This window comes from Peromyscus maniculatus, chromosome 20 (assembly GCF_049852395.1).
Source record: "Peromyscus maniculatus bairdii isolate BWxNUB_F1_BW_parent chromosome 20, HU_Pman_BW_mat_3.1, whole genome shotgun sequence".
In the NCBI taxonomy this organism is placed as follows: Eukaryota; Metazoa; Chordata; class Mammalia; order Rodentia; family Cricetidae; genus Peromyscus; species Peromyscus maniculatus.
In genome coordinates, this window is record NC_134871.1 from 50,290,327 (window position 1) to 50,305,520 (window position 15,194).

Below are 15,194 nucleotides of genomic sequence, written 5' to 3' on the forward strand. Positions count from 1 at the left end.
CCTGCCTTGTCTCTTTCTGTAGTTCCTGATAATCGCAACAGAAAATTGCCCCCTTTTACATCTTTAATGTTTGGTTGCATTTTGTTTTCTCTTCTATTTAAGTTTAAATACAATGCTACAAGGTTTCCCTGGTTATACTGACATTTGTCTCCAATATTTTCTTCTTCATTTGTCACTTCAAGGGTCTAATTCTTCCCTCAACACCTCGCTGCCTTCACCTGGTGCCTGGCCCTACAGTGCCTCTGACAACTCCTTTACCAACGTTCATAGCACTTCAGGTACTTGGTGGCTTTCCCCCTCTTGCTAGCAGTTGCGGTTGGTTCCTCTTTATCTCGGGCATTTACTTCCTGAGGAGTATCTGTAAAGGAGGTGAAGAGCATACATAGGTCAGCACAGATTGGGGAACAACCTTTCTTTGCATTCACTGTCCACTCAGAGAGCTCCTAGTCTCACAGAGATGTGTAGCTAGAGTTTTCCTACCTGCCCACAGTCAGGACAAATCTCTGTCACCCGCCAGTCCCACAGCCACTCAGACCCAAGCAAGTAAACACAGAGACTTATATTGCTTACAAACTGTATGGCCGTGGCAGGCTTCTTGCTAACTGTTCTTATAGCTTAAATTAATCCATTTCCATAAATCTATACCTTGCCACGTGGCTTGTGGCTTACCGGTGTCTTCACATGCTGCTTGTCATGGCGGGGGCTGGCAGTGACTCTTTCCGCCTTCCTGTTCTTTCTTTTCTCCTCTCTGTTAGTCCCGCCTATACTTCCTGCCTAGCCACTGGCCAATCAGTGTTTTATTTATTGACCAATGAGAGTAATTTGACATACAGACCATCCCACAGCAGAGATGGGCTAAGTCTAACACAGGATTACATCGGTCAAAGCCAATGGGAATAGAATGTCATACAGCTGGAGGTATTCAGAGGGCAGAGTTCATGACCTGATGACCAAATGCTTCTGTTAACCAGCCTGCCAAGAAATCAAAGGCCATAGGAAGAGACAGTTTAATCCAGATTAACATTGAGGCAACCAGTGATAGCTTACTCTTCCCTCAAAATCTGAGACATAATGAAAAATAGATAGCCAGAATCAAAAAGAGGACCTTGATTAATGTGCCAGTAATGCTTATTGAGTTCCTCCTTATTTGCGGGGGAGGGGCTGGTTGGATTTTGTCATTTATTTGTTTACTGAGACTTCATGGGGAATAGAAAAGCTAATAGCAGCGTGAGAGATGGTTCAGTGGTCAAACGCTTGTTGTGCAAGTATGGAGACTTGAGTTCAGTCCCCTGCACCCACATTTTTAAAAAAAAGTCAGGCAGGGCTGGAGAGATGGCTCACCAGTTGAGAGCACTGACTGTTCTTCCAGAGGATCTGGGTTCAATTCCCAGCAACCACATGGCAGCTCTCAACTCTCTGGCACCTTCACAGACATACATGCAGGCAAAACACAATGCACATAAAATTAAAAAAAAAAAAAAAAAGTAGGCCCAACTCGGCACACCTTTAATCCCAGCACTCAGGAGGAGGAGACAGGTGTAGCTCCATGAGTTTGGGGCTAGCCTGGTCTACTTAGCAAGTTCCAAGACAGCCATACATAGTAAAACCCTATTTCAAAAGAAAAAGGTATGGTGCATATAACTAATCGCAGTGCTAGGGGACAAGGACAAGAAGATCTCAGAACTGAGCCTAAATTTGAAAAGAAGCACCTCAGTGGTCTGTGTTCCTAACACCTTCCCCATACTAGGCTTGGCGGGACTTTATTTACTTTTACAACTCGCACAAGCTGGCACAGAGGGTAAAAGTACTTCTTGCACAAGCCCGACGACCTGCTTTGATCCCCAAGAACCTCCACACGTGCATCATGGTGTGCACACCTACAACCACATTCTCACCTGTACGTGTACGCCAATCTAATCACAAAATAAATTAAACTTTTGTCTAACTCTTTTACTTGATTAGAGAACGTTTTTTGGTTGTTTTTCTTTTGCTTCAGAATCTTGTGTAGCTCAGGCTAGCCTCACATTCACTTCTCTCCTCCTGCCTTCGTCTCTCACATGCTCTTACTATAGGGATGTACCACACTGGCTACAACTGGTACAGTTGTGAGAGATTTCGGTTACCTAGGTAGGTCTCTGTTTCCTTGGGCTGAAGCAGTCCTCTGCCTCATTCTCCCCAGCAGCTTGGCCACACAGGCCCATGGCTACCTTTTCTGGCACTCATCTAGTTCCCTCATTCCTATAAAAGCCCAGCTCTCAGGAATTGCCTTCTTGCAATTGGACATTGACCTCAGCCTTCCCTGAGTGAGCTTGCCTGTCCTCGGAGCTGTCTTTCCTCTCCTCATCCCCTGGACCCCAGCCTGTCTCTCATCTCCACTTGCTCCAGTCTGGTCTCTCCCTGGTTTGTGCTGAGTCTTAGGAAAACTCTACTGCAGCTTACGTAGCCACACTGAGCCCATGGCCTCTCTGCCCCCGTGAAAACTGGAAAGGACTTGCTGAACCGGGATTTTCCTTTTCCTGCTTTCCTGGACCCATCCCTTGATTGTAAACCCTTCAGATCTGTCTTTGCAGAACCTCTGCTAGCAGCCTGATGCTTTCTGTCTTCTGTGTATTGAACATATGTGCTGTTGCCAAGGATACCAGTTCTGTTGGTCTGTCTCCCATCTAAACCAGAGGCTCTGCAAGATAATTGTGTTACCCACAGTACTGTCCGGCACCTTAAGCATAGTAAGCAGTGCTGGTCATTTGATAACTTTCTTTTAGATGGATTTATTTTATTGTATGTGTATGAGTGTTTGCCTGCATGTATGTGCACCATGTATGTGCCTGGTGCCCACAGATGTCAAAAGAGAGCGTGGGATCTCCTGGAATTGCAATGGTTGGAAGCCACCATGATGGAAAGTGAACCCAGATTCTTTTCGAGAAAAACAAGTAATCCACACCACTGAGCCTTTGCTCCGACCTCACTCACTGTTTTTAAAATCAGTGTTGGTGTCTAACGTGGATCAAAGCACAAGCAATGCGTCATTTTCTGGCTTTGCTTTGTTTGTTTTTCGTGGTATCGGTGAGCACTCCAGTTGTGATTATGTTCCTAGTCTGTCTGTTAGCTTTGCCTCTTTAGGAATACTTTCTCAACGAGTTTGTCTTCCCTTCCAAGTTGTGTTTACCCCAGAAAGTAGTAGATTCATTATCTTGTTAAGTCTTTGTCGGTTTAGAATCTTTTAAAATTTCATATTCAGCACACGCAAAGAACAATTACTTTTATACTGTTTCTCCCACCTCCTTTTTTTACCTGAGACAAGGTCTCTCTGTGTAGCCCTGGCTGTCCTGGAACTCACTCTGTAGACCAGGCTGGCTTCAAACTCAGAGAGATCCACCTGCCTCTGCCTCCCTAATGCTGAGATTAAAGGCGTGTGCCACCACTGCCCGACTCTTACTGCTGCTCTTAAAATGTATGCTTCCTGCTACTTTTCGACATTTTAAAACACGAATTCAACAGTTATAGAATATAAATATACCTGTATTTGTGTGCAGATAAAAATTTGTGTCACCAAAAAACAAAGACAACAGAAAGAAGTCTGTGTCTATTTCTAGATGCCCATCTAACCTGTCTGCTTCCTGACTTTTCTCTTCTCACAGCAAAGTTCCCTGATTACAAATCCACGTGGTCCCCAGATCCCATAGGACACAACCCCACTCATCTCTCCAACAAGATGTGGAAAAACCACATCTCCTCCAGGAACACTACACCGCTGCCCCGCCCACCTCCTGGCCTGACCAACCCCAAACCGGCATCTCCCTGGAGCAGCACAGCACCCAGATCAGTCAGGGGGTGGGGGACACAGGACTCTCGAATTGCCTCGGGTGAGAAGGATCTGCCACGCAGAAATGGCTATTTACACCATGGGGAGGGCTGAACGTGGAGGAGAGCATAGTTGTCTGGTAGAAGAAAAAGCATCTTTTGATTGAAAAGTTGCACTCGGTACAGATGAAGGGACCCAGGGCCTCTCTGGGGCACATGAACTAAAAATGAGCAACTATAGAGGGAGCACAGTGGGGGGAATACTATCTCACCAAAAAGCAAGTGAATTCACTGGAGCCAAGGACTACAAGAGACCATAAAAGTCAAGGTTAGGTGAGACGGGGTGGGGAGGGAGAAAGAGGGGAGGAAGAAGGGAGGAAAGAGAAGAGACAAGACATATGATCCACATGAAAATGTCCCCCTTCGTGGTTCCCTGAGAATATTGGTGGTTTTCGATGTTTTTTGTTTTCTTTTTCTCACTCTTCCTTATCTTTCTTCTATTGTTTGCAGCCTCTACCTGGAGTGATGGTGGCTCTGTCCGTCCTAGTTACTGGCTGGTTCTTCACAATCTCACTCCTCAGGTAACCTTACTTTCTTGTGGTTTTCTAGATAGGGCCTGCAGAGAGAGGAGCTGGGCATGGTGGCATACACCTTTAGTCCCTAGCACCTGGGTGGCAGAGTCAGGTAGATATCTGTGAGTTCAAGACCAGCCTGGTCTGCATAGTAAGTTCCAGGGGTACATGGGACTGTTATATCAAAAAAAGGGGAAGGAACAGTGGAGGAGGTTGGCAGATATGAAAGCTCCTTTATGGGACTAGAGAGCTGGCTCAGCAGTTAAGAAAGCTTGCTGCTTATAGAGAGCACCCAAGTTTGGTTCCCAGCACCCACATCAAGTGCCTGTAACTCCAGATATAGAAGTGATGCTCTCTTCTAGCCTATAAAGAAAGCACATTTACTCCATGGCCACTGCAGAGGTCCTATTGGCAGGATGGGGTGCTGGCTACTAGGCCTCACTCACCCTCGTGTGCTAGAGATGAGCAGACTATAAAGCAATGAGAGTGTTGCATGACCTACTGGTAAGGAAGCGTGTTGTGTAGATAAGCCAGTTAGAATCTAGAACCAGCCGGGTGGTGGTAGTGCAACCCCTTAATCTCAGCAGTCGAGGCAGAGGCAGTCGGATCTCTGTGAGTTCTAGGCCAGCCTGGGCTACAGAGTGAGTGTCAGGACAGGCTCCAAAGCTACACAGAGAAACTCTGTCTCAAAAAACCAAACCAAAACAAAAAGAATCTGGAATCAACTGAGATGATGTGTTTTAACCGCATATAAAAGCATGTTACCAGAAGGGGCTTGGAAAATGACTCAGTTGATAAAGTTCCACTGAGATTTTTTTAGACCCTTTAACATGCTAATGTCTGTTAGGATTCTCTAGGGGGAAATACATTTCACTGTAAACTTATTTGCCCAGTGAACCTATTTGTGGCAAATAAATCACAAGACTCCTATTTCTAGGTACATTTGAGAAAGGCATTCTTTACCATGATGTCTAATCAACTCAGGAGTCCCAATTTAAGGCCAAGCACAGTGGTGCATGCCATCTAGGAGGCAGAGGCAGGCAGATCTCTGAGTTTGAGGCCCCCCTTGTCTACATAGGGAATTCTAGTTCAACCAGGGCTACCTAGTCTATCAAAAATAAATAAATGAAAGTCTCAGTTTATTCCCTTATCTAATAGTAGACTAAACTATAAAGAATGGGGGTAGGGAGGGATGGGGGATACTAATACTGAGGATCAAATCCAGGACCTCACATACAGAGAGCAGGTACTCTTAACTACAGTCCCAATATGAAAATCAAACATGATGATGCTCAAACTATGTATGCCTTACTTTTTTTAAAAGAGTTTATGCCTGGCAGTGGTGGTGCACGCCTTTAATCCTAACACTTGGGAGGCAGAGGCAGGCGGATCTCTTGTGAGTTTCAGGACAGCCAAAATAGTTACACAGAGAAACCCTGTCTTGAAAAACAAACAAACAAAAAAAGAGTTTATAAGAGTTGTCACACTTTGTGGTGGTTCTAATATGGATAGGATGAGAGAGGTAATAAGAGGTACTCAGTTTTGAAAAGAGCTTGAGCATGCTAGCTCATCATTCACTCCTTCTATCCACTAAGAAATAATAAGTATATATCATTTACAATGTATATAAAATCAGTGTGATATTGGCTATGTTTATATCAGAAAGAATTGATTTCTTTAAATACTAGAGCTGCCTAGTAAATAGACTAATGTCACTCCTAGTTTAAATTGTTAGTAGAGCAAAGTCGATGCATGGGTAAGTTGACTTTTCATCACCAAAAATGTGTTTAAAGGACATCTGTCTCCTGCAAAGCAGTTTGTGCCATATACCGACATACTCATGATTGTTTTCTGTGAGGAGCTAACATGAATTGCTGAGTTTTATTCTTCAGGCTTACCACTGGTGCTGAAAATGGAACCTAGGGCCTTATGTATGTTAGGCTGTTTTTCTGCCACATTGCACAGCTTTTTAAGGCATTCCCAATTGTAACATTCCTTTTCTAATGAAGTGAAGTGAAATATTGGAATTGAGGCTTAATTAAATATATTTAAGATCTTGTTGCAAAATTAATCCATAGAGTTAATAGCTCTGTTCATATAACTCCTTAGTTGGGGAAATTACCCATAATCCCTACAGCCTCTGGTCAAATGGACATAGTTAGAAAGGAGGTGGAAGTAGTCCCCTCTTTGTATGTCAGGGGAATGTGAGAGTTGGAGTGAATTGTTTTTGGACTAGGCCAGTTTTAACTGCTGGTGCTTTTCTTGTATTACCTGTCTGTCTCTGTGAGATTATTTATTAGAGAGTCAGAAAAAATAAATGTTAGTAATGGTGTTGATAACTTTGCATGATAACTTTTTTTTTTTTTTTTGGTTTTTCAAGACAGGGTTTCTCTGTGTAGCTTTGCGCCTTTCCTGGAACTCACTTGGTAGACCAGGCTGGCCTCGAACTCACAGAGATCCACCTGCCTCTGCCTCCAGAGTGCTGGGATTAAAGGCGTGCGCCACCACCGCCCGGCTTGCATGATAACTTTAATTCTTATTTCTGCCCTTTTGAGCTCTACAAATAAGCACATACTTGTTTGTTGATCTCTTTAAAAAAGCAGGCTTCTATTTGGTTACTAGGATGTACAGTTGAGTGTAATGAATGTTTTCTGATTGTTTTGTTAAAAAAAAAAAAAGAAGAAAGAAAAAAAAAAAAGGCTTATTGCTGGGCAGTGGTGACACATGCCTTTAATTCCAGCAGAGGCAGACGGATCTCTGTGAGTTTGAGACCAGCCTGGTGTACAGAGTGAATTTCAGGACAGGCTCCAAAGCTACACAGAGAAATCCTGTCTCGAAAAACAAACAAACAAAAAAGGCAGGCTTAGGTTTTATGGCTCTTACACTTTTATTTTTATACAGAAACATCTTATTTACAAAATAAGAATAATGGGTCTCAGTGTCTTTTTTTAAATGTTTTAGAATTTACCTTTCCCATACCTCCTCTACATCTTAGCTCATGCGTGTTGTTACCTCTTAGATTGATGGGTCAACCTTGAGAACGATCTGCATGCAGCATGGCCCACTGCTGACATTCCATCTGAATCTAACCCAGGGCACTGCCCTGATCCGGTACAGCACCAAACAAGAGGCAGCCAAGGCCCAGACTGCACTGCACATGTGAGTACCGCACCCTGCAGACATCCAGACACCACACGTGATACACACAGGAGTGTCCTGGCCCTGCTTAACAAACCAGTGACATAAGCATGCACACAAGAATCTCGGTCATGTATACATCTGCAGGTGCTGAGGTGGCAGTCTTCCTACCTAACTTTGTTTGCATTGTTTAGTGTATGTCACAGGTTCATAATCAGAATTCCAATGTAAATAACTTGTACAGTGAGTAATCACACCACAAACAAAGCCAGTGTTTGTAAACATGCAAAACATTCCAAACGCTATTATTTTTCATGCTAAAATCTAGCTGCTTACTGTTGTAGCATGTAATTAAGAAATTTTGTCTATTTGGTACTTTTTTGTTTTGGTTTGGTTTTGGTTTTTCAAGACAGGTTTTCTCTGTGTAGCCCTAACTATCCTGGAACTTGCTCTGTAGACCAGGTTGGCCTTGAACTCAGAGATCCACCTGCCTCTGCCTCCGAGTGCTGGGATTAGAGGCATGTGCCATCCATCAATACTTGAACTACCTGGTCTTGTTTGACTTCTTGAGACAGGATTTCTCTGTGTAGCCCTGCCTATTCTTAACCTCCCTGTGGGAACCAGACTGGCCTTAGACTCAGAGATCCGCCTGCCTCTGGCTCCCAAGTGCTGGGGTTTGAGGTGTGCGCCACCACACCCAGCCCTAAGAAGGAATTGTATGTAGCAGGGTTTTTGCATGAAGTGGACAGAAATTGATCGGGGTCAGACCATTCTCTTTTCTTGGTGGACAGGAAAGTGTTGACTCCCTTGAGCCACAGACACCATGACAAAAATCCAGAGAGCACAAACAAATAATAGTCAGCCCCCAGCAGCTGGTTTACCCTCCAGAATGTAATGGTGCTCCAGTGTTGGCACTGGCTGGCCGGATGTTAATGGCTGCCGTTCTTACCTCACATGGAGTTTAAAAAATAAATAAATAAATAAACGAGAGACACTTTGAAAATACTTTAGATTCACAGCAAAATTGAGAGGATGGAACAGCAACTTCCCATAATAATCGTGACCGCTCCCTCAATGATACCTCTCCCCATTATCAACACCACTCATTAGAATGGCCCGTTTGTTGCAGTTTATGAACATTCATTGGTACCCAATCCACCAAAGTTTACATTAGGGTTAAGTTTACTTTCTGGGTTGGTTTGAACAAATATATGCTGATATATCCAACATCATAACATTGTGTCACTCAGAGTAGTGCTATTGCCCAAAATATCCTCTGTGCTCTATATTTTCTCTGTGTCTCTTATCTCTGTCTCTCTCTGTGTGACCCTCTGTCTCTGTGTGTGTGTCTCTCTCTCTCTGACACACACACACACACACACACACACACACACACACACACACACACACACGGACTGGAGACGTAGCTCAATTGTTTAGCATGTGTAAACCCCTAGGTTCAGTCTCCAATACTGCATAAACCAAACCGCTGTAACCAGTCTCAGCACTCGGAGGTAGAGGCAGAAGGCCAGCCTGGGCCGTGTGAGACCCCCCATCTCAATCAGTCAGTAAGCAAGCGAGTATGTAGACCACACAGTGGCAGAGGGCTGACAGCAGTGACCCTCCTGTGTTGTGATCTCGTAGATCACACTGCTCCCTTCCTCCTTTCTCCAGGTGTGTGTTGGGAAACACTACCATCCTGGCCGAGTTTGCCACTGAGGATGAAGTCAGCCGCTTTCTGGCTCAAGCTCAGCCCCCTACACCTGCAGCAACCCCAAGCGCACCTGCCACAGGATGGCAGTCACTGGAGACCAGCCAGAACCAGGCAGACCCCGTCGGCCCTGCGCTGAACCTTTTCGGTGGGTCCACCGGGCTCGGGCAATGGAGCAGCAGTGCTGGCAGCAGTGGTGGGGCCGACCTCGCTGGCACTTCCTTGTGGGGTCCCCCAAACTATTCTTCTAGCCTGTGGGGAGTCCCGACGGTGGAAGATCCCCATAGGATGGGCAGCCCTGCTCCTTTACTACCTGGTGACCTTCTGGGAGGAGGGTCGGATTCAATCTGAACTTAGAACTTTCAACTCTGACCTCGTGACCTTTTTTTGGAACAGCAGCAGCACTAACTTGACCTTTTCGTTTTTTTTTTCAACTTGCAATAAATACATTTTTAAAAGGAAAAAAGAAAACGGAGAGAGAAAAAAGGTGGGTCATTGACAGACTGTCTGAGCACATAGTTGCCTCCCTTAAAACTTCAGTTTTTTCGTTTGGAATATGAATCCAAAAAGAGAACATATCACTCTTGAAATACTTGAATCATGAACGCCAACCTAGAAAGACAATGTGAAGCAAGTACACATACCATTTAAATTTAAACACAAAAAAATTAAAAAAATTAGTTTCTAGTTTTTCACTTTTTTCATGTTATATGGAAGTTGTTGCTAAGAAACATATATACTGAAAAAAATAGCTTTTTAACTTTGTTTGCACTGGGTGTGTTTCCGTCCTTAGGTCTACCATGTTTGGGTGGGAGGGAAATTCAAAAGAATTGTTGGGGGAGGGGGGAGGGAAGACTTGACGGAGCCTCACTTTAAAAACAAAAACAAAAAAACCTAAAAAAAAAAAAAAAAAAAAAAGGAAAAATTTTGTGATTGGCTGGTTGATAAACACCAGTGTGTTCTGGCACATGTAACTGCCCAGGCATGCTCGTTCTGGTATGTGTGTGCACGTGTGTTCATGTGCATTTGTGTGCATCCCCCTCTCTGTCTCTGTGTGTGCGCCTGCGTCCTGCCCCCTCATCTCGCCCACCCCGACTTCTCAGAAAGCTGTGTTGCTGACAGTCCGCAGGCTGGCTGGCCGGCCATCTGCTTTTGATTTTTTAACTACGAGAACACACAGGAGCACAGGGAGCTGCCGCAGCTCAAGCCGCCTCTTCGGGCTGCGTCGAGGCGAAGGGTGCTTTTCAGTTAGGAGAGCAGTGGCCAGAACGTGCGGTCCCCCAGCCTTCTCCTGACCTGGCAGCAGAGTGAAGCGCTGCCAGGTCCAGCAGTTGGCGGGAGGTACCTCTCGGAGCGCCTGTTGCTTACCTCTGTGCTGTGAACCGAGCGGCCGCTGAGCACATGGGAGTTTAAGTCCCAAGCAGGCCTTTTTGCTACTTTGAATGGGAACAGAAGATTCAGTCATTTTTAAAGCACGTGATGTTTTAAAAGCAGAAAAACTGTGTTCCCACTTTCCTATGTGATCAGGTGTGAGAATTTTTTTAAAGGAATCAGGTAATGCAGATCTATATTCCTGTTGGTTCTCATTATCGTTTGAGGAACCCGGCAAGTTGTGAGCAGCCTCCTGGACGCCTCGCAGCTCCTCCCTCTGCTCCTCCCTCGCTGAGCGTTACCTGTGCCAGGCCGTGGCGTGTTACAGCACCAGGCCATCACTGACAGAAACGTTTACTTAACGAATGTTCTTAAACCAGTGCGTACTTCAGGCTTCTCCCTTTGTTTCTCTGTGTTGTGTTTCCTGTGTATGTGGTTTTGCTTAGGCAGAAATAACTTAGCAAAGACTTAAGTATTGCACCTTGTTTTGGTTTTGACCTCTTTTTTTTCTTTTTCTTTTTTCTTGTAATGTTGGTTGTTTTTTTGTTTTGTTTTTGTTTTTTTAATTTTGGTATTTAAAGACTTTTTTAAAAAAGCATCAATGTAGTAGTTCTCTGGGCCGAACAGGAGGCAATGTTTAATCCACAGTTATCAACAACATGTATGTACTATGTTGGAATCAAAATATATCAAACTGCTTATTGTGAAGAGAGTGGAAGATAACCTGAAGGGGAATCCTTACATACAAAATAGATGGTGGGGGGAGGGGGGTGGGGGGAGGGGGGATGTGTGCGGGTAACATGCTAGCACTTGTGTGGATATCCCAGTCTGCATCGTACTGTTTGTTCAACATGAAGTGCCGACATTCTGTACCAGCAATTACCTGCCCATTCCAACCCCTGGTGGGAGCAGACCTCTGCTGTCCTCTGTGACTTGCTGCTATTGAGGACAAGGGAGTTTTTCTTTCTTTAGCATCTTCAGTGAAGGATACAACAATGCCTAATGTATTGGACTTTCAGCTTGTGTCTTTGTGTAGGTGGGTAGGGGGTATGGATAGGAAAATGAAAAACAACAAACAAACAAAAAACCAAAATTGCATGTAAGTGGCTTTGTGAGACAATGAGTGGGAAATTCTGTGGTCTTCTCGGCTTCCCCTGTTGAATATAAATCTGGCTTCAGAAGAGATTGACAGGCTTCGTCCCTGTGGGCACCTGTGCTTGCCCGTCTGGAAGCCCTTGGCAGGTGGGTGGGCAAACGAGTTTGCAGTCTGGTTTGTTCCTGCAGCACCTTGTTCACATGGACTCTGCCTCCCTCCTGCTCTCTGGTTTCCATCATCACCATCCCCCTCCCACCTCTGCCCCTACAAAACGTCTCCTTCCAGCCCCACTGACTCTCAGTGTTGGAGCAGAGCTCTGTCATGGGTGGAGATGTCCACGTGAAGCTCAGCTTATATTCCGATATCTGCAAACTGAAGGCTAAATCTTAGCATCCCCAGACTCCCAGGAGCCTGTGGGGACTGTCCACTGCCGCTCTTGGTTCATGGCCCTGCCTGCCCTCTCCTCCTCCTCCCCCTCCTCTCTCTGCCTGTTGGGTCCTTGACCTGCACTATGGCTTAGTTGAGTTCCTTACGATACTACGGTGAAAGCCGGGTGCTAGAGCCCCTCTTGTTTACAAGACATAATGAGGGATTTGAAATATGTAAAAATAAACACGAGAAGCTCAAATGTTCTTCCATCATAAGCTTAAAGGGAAAAAAAACTAAAAACTTAAAAAAAAAAGACCAAAAAGTGTGTGTATATATATATGCATATGTGTACATATACATATGCATATATATATACACACACACATATAAATATATATATTTTAGATGAAGACTAACTCTGGGAGCATTTAACAGTGTTTTTGTTTTTAACATTTATTTTCCTGCTTTAAAATTTGCAAGCATTCTCAGGAATTCTAGGGTAGGCAGCCAGTTTTTTGAAGATGGTTTATTTAACCGTATCTTATCCTAGCTAGACAGCCGTTTCTTTCCCGTTAGTAAACTTTTACAAGTTCCTGAAACTTCAAAAAGTTTAAATGACTTTTACTTACAAAAACGTAAAAAAAAAAAAACAGAAGTCTCCAAATGTTATTATCATACGGGGGAATCACACATTTTAAGATACATAGAAATATTTTTTAAAAATTACCAATTTAGCAGCAACAGGTAAATTCATTATCCTAACGACTGTGGGAGAAGGATCAGGTTTTGTGAGTCCGTCACAGCCTCACTTGAGAGTGTGTCTAACCGAATGGGGGCGTGTCTGTACATGAGTAGGATTGCAGCCATACTGTCCTCTGTATAAGGCTGGACTGACGTCTCCACAGTCAGGTTTATGTTCTCCAGGGCATCCCTTCTCCCTGCCTCCAACCCCAGGAGAAAAGAAAGGAATAAAGAAAGAAACAACAGCGTCAAGAAAGACGAATTGGCTCTGAGCTGTATAAGTAGTGCGGTTGTTGGATTGCTGAGAATCTATGTAAAGAGTTAGGAAATATTTTAAACAAATCTTAAATATAAGCATTACTAAAGGAAAATTACCTATGGACTGTTCTGTTCGTGAAGAATGTCTGTTTCACCTCCATCTGTTACAGGAGAAAACAGAAGAATCTAATGAGGAACAAGTGGTTTTACTTTGTTTTAGCTCCCAGCTACTGTTGTGCTTGTTTTAAATGCTGTTTTGAAGAGCTGCTGCTTACTATCCCCATCCCGGGTGGTGGAGATGTGGAGTGTTTCCTTTCGATTTTGATGATAGTGAATTCTCCTTTTGTATTCCCTCCTGGGGCCAGAGGTCATGGCCACAGCTTCTTTCAAACTTTAAGCTTCTTCCCAGTGGGAAAGAAACTCCAGCTCCACAGGTAAAGTGAATGGGTGGGGTTGCTGCCTGCATTCTCTAACCGCTTTAGTGCCTTCGCACATACACCCAGACATCCTCAGCAGGAGATGAGTGTGTATGTGCACGTGGTCCAGTCACTCCACAGCAGTAAGATGCTTACCTGGAAAGGAAATTGGAGTGGTTCTGGACAGGCCCCAAAGGCAGTGGGCTAAATCAAAATAAACACAAATTGAGGAAGTTAGGTATGTTTTTTTGTCTGAAAATGTGGGGTGCCAAGTTCTTTCCTCTGTCGCGTGCCCTCCATAGGTGCTGACTTTCCCGTGTGTAGAAGGATGACAGTTACAGTGCTGGGGAAAGTCTTTTTATGCCGGGCCAGCGGAAGAAGGCTCCTGCTTCTCCACTTCTCTTCGCCTGTCTTCTCCCTGCCCGTGCACTCCTTCCATCTGTCATCTTTCTGGAAGCTTTGGTTAGTGATTGGCAATGACCTGAGAAGAGGGTGTGGTGAGGGTGTCTGAACGGTGGAAAGCCCTTCCCTTCCCGTGGTATTCTTGAGCAAGAACCCTGTCTACCAAGACATTAGGCGACTTCATTATACATGGAAAAATTCAGTGAGCATACCCTTACAGCACGGTCTGGCATATATACAGAAGCTTGTAGTCACCACTATATAGTTTTGTTCTGTGCATATTATAAGCATGTAAGTGTGAGCTTCTGTTTTATAGTAGGCTGTTTTTTGTGGGGTTTTTGTTTTGTTTTGTTTTAAACAACTCTTTGTTGTTGTTGTTGTTGTTGTTGTTGTTTGAGACAGGGGTTCTCTGTGTAGCTCTTGCTGTCCTGAATCTCGCTCTGTAGACCAGGCTGGCCTCGAACTCACAGAAATCCACCGGCCGGCTTTTTTTTTTTTTTTTAATTCTTGATTAGTGGTAGGTAGAGGTATATATGTCTCATGAGCATCACAAAACTTGTTTCTGTCTATCATATGAGTAGCCAAAAGAAAAGCACAAGTCGGGGAAAGAGTTGTCTCCCATCACTGGGAGAACCTCTGCTGCCGATGAGACCCAGTGCCATGACCCCGTTTAAGGGTGAAGAAACACTCAGGTCTCTGACACCCTGTCTAAAAACAAAAAAGAATAGTCCATGTAGCATCTCTTGCTCTCAGCCCTCAATCCTTAAACTTACTTTCCATCTCCAGCATTCATAGGAATGACCTTAGCAGTACAGCAGTGCTGGTCCTAAAACAACAGACTCCAAACTGTGTTCTCCCCCAAGTGTCCTTGGTGAAGCATCGCCTGCGTAGTGCCATTCAGTAGTTACAGCCAGCAGGGGTTAGTATCGCAATGGCTTGTGTTCTAAGAATTTTCCCGCTCTGGTTGTGAATGTGGCTTGTTCAAAATTAAGTATGATGTGGAAGATAAGACTTGAGGGGGAGAAAGAAAGGGAGAAGAATTCCTGCTAAGGATTTGGAAGGGCTTTATTAGTGTACCGACCAGAAACTGAACAGTAACTTACTGCACATACTGCACTCCCTTCTTGTAGTTTGTGGTGCTGGGGATAAAAGCCCGGACTCCGCCCATGCTAGGCAAGCACGTCATGTGCCTCAGCCACACAGTTCCTCCAGCCCTGCGCTGTCACTGTCATCCTTTTCTTAGAAGGGGTGTGGTTTGGGTAGGGTTGATAGCTGGATTCTACTTTGACCTCAGATGCTGTGTGCTTTTTAAATTATTT

General features: G+C 44.5%; 1 protein-coding gene across 28 annotated transcripts in view; it reads left to right on the plus strand.

Moving 5' to 3' along the window:
- The window catches only part of Tnrc6b (trinucleotide repeat containing adaptor 6B), a 233,638-nt gene extending 223,729 nt beyond the window's left edge, over nucleotides 1–9,909 (plus strand). For 21 of the 28 annotated variants that reach the window (XM_042265394.2, XM_042265397.2, XM_042265395.2 and 18 more), the window contains 5 exons: nucleotides 183–278; nucleotides 3,639–3,863; nucleotides 4,312–4,382; nucleotides 7,393–7,532; nucleotides 9,186–9,909. In XM_042265394.2, the coding sequence (XP_042121328.2) occupies nucleotides 183–278; nucleotides 3,639–3,863; nucleotides 4,312–4,382; nucleotides 7,393–7,532; nucleotides 9,186–9,573 (920 nt within the window). In that variant the 3' untranslated portion in view covers nucleotides 9,574–9,909. The remainder of the gene's footprint in view (nucleotides 1–182; nucleotides 279–3,638; nucleotides 3,864–4,311; nucleotides 4,383–7,392; nucleotides 7,533–9,185) is intronic. The other 7 variants (XM_042265400.2, XM_076556372.1, XM_076556377.1 and 4 more) reach the window with 1 other exon arrangement.
- The last annotated feature ends 5,285 nt before the right edge of the window (nucleotides 9,910–15,194 follow it).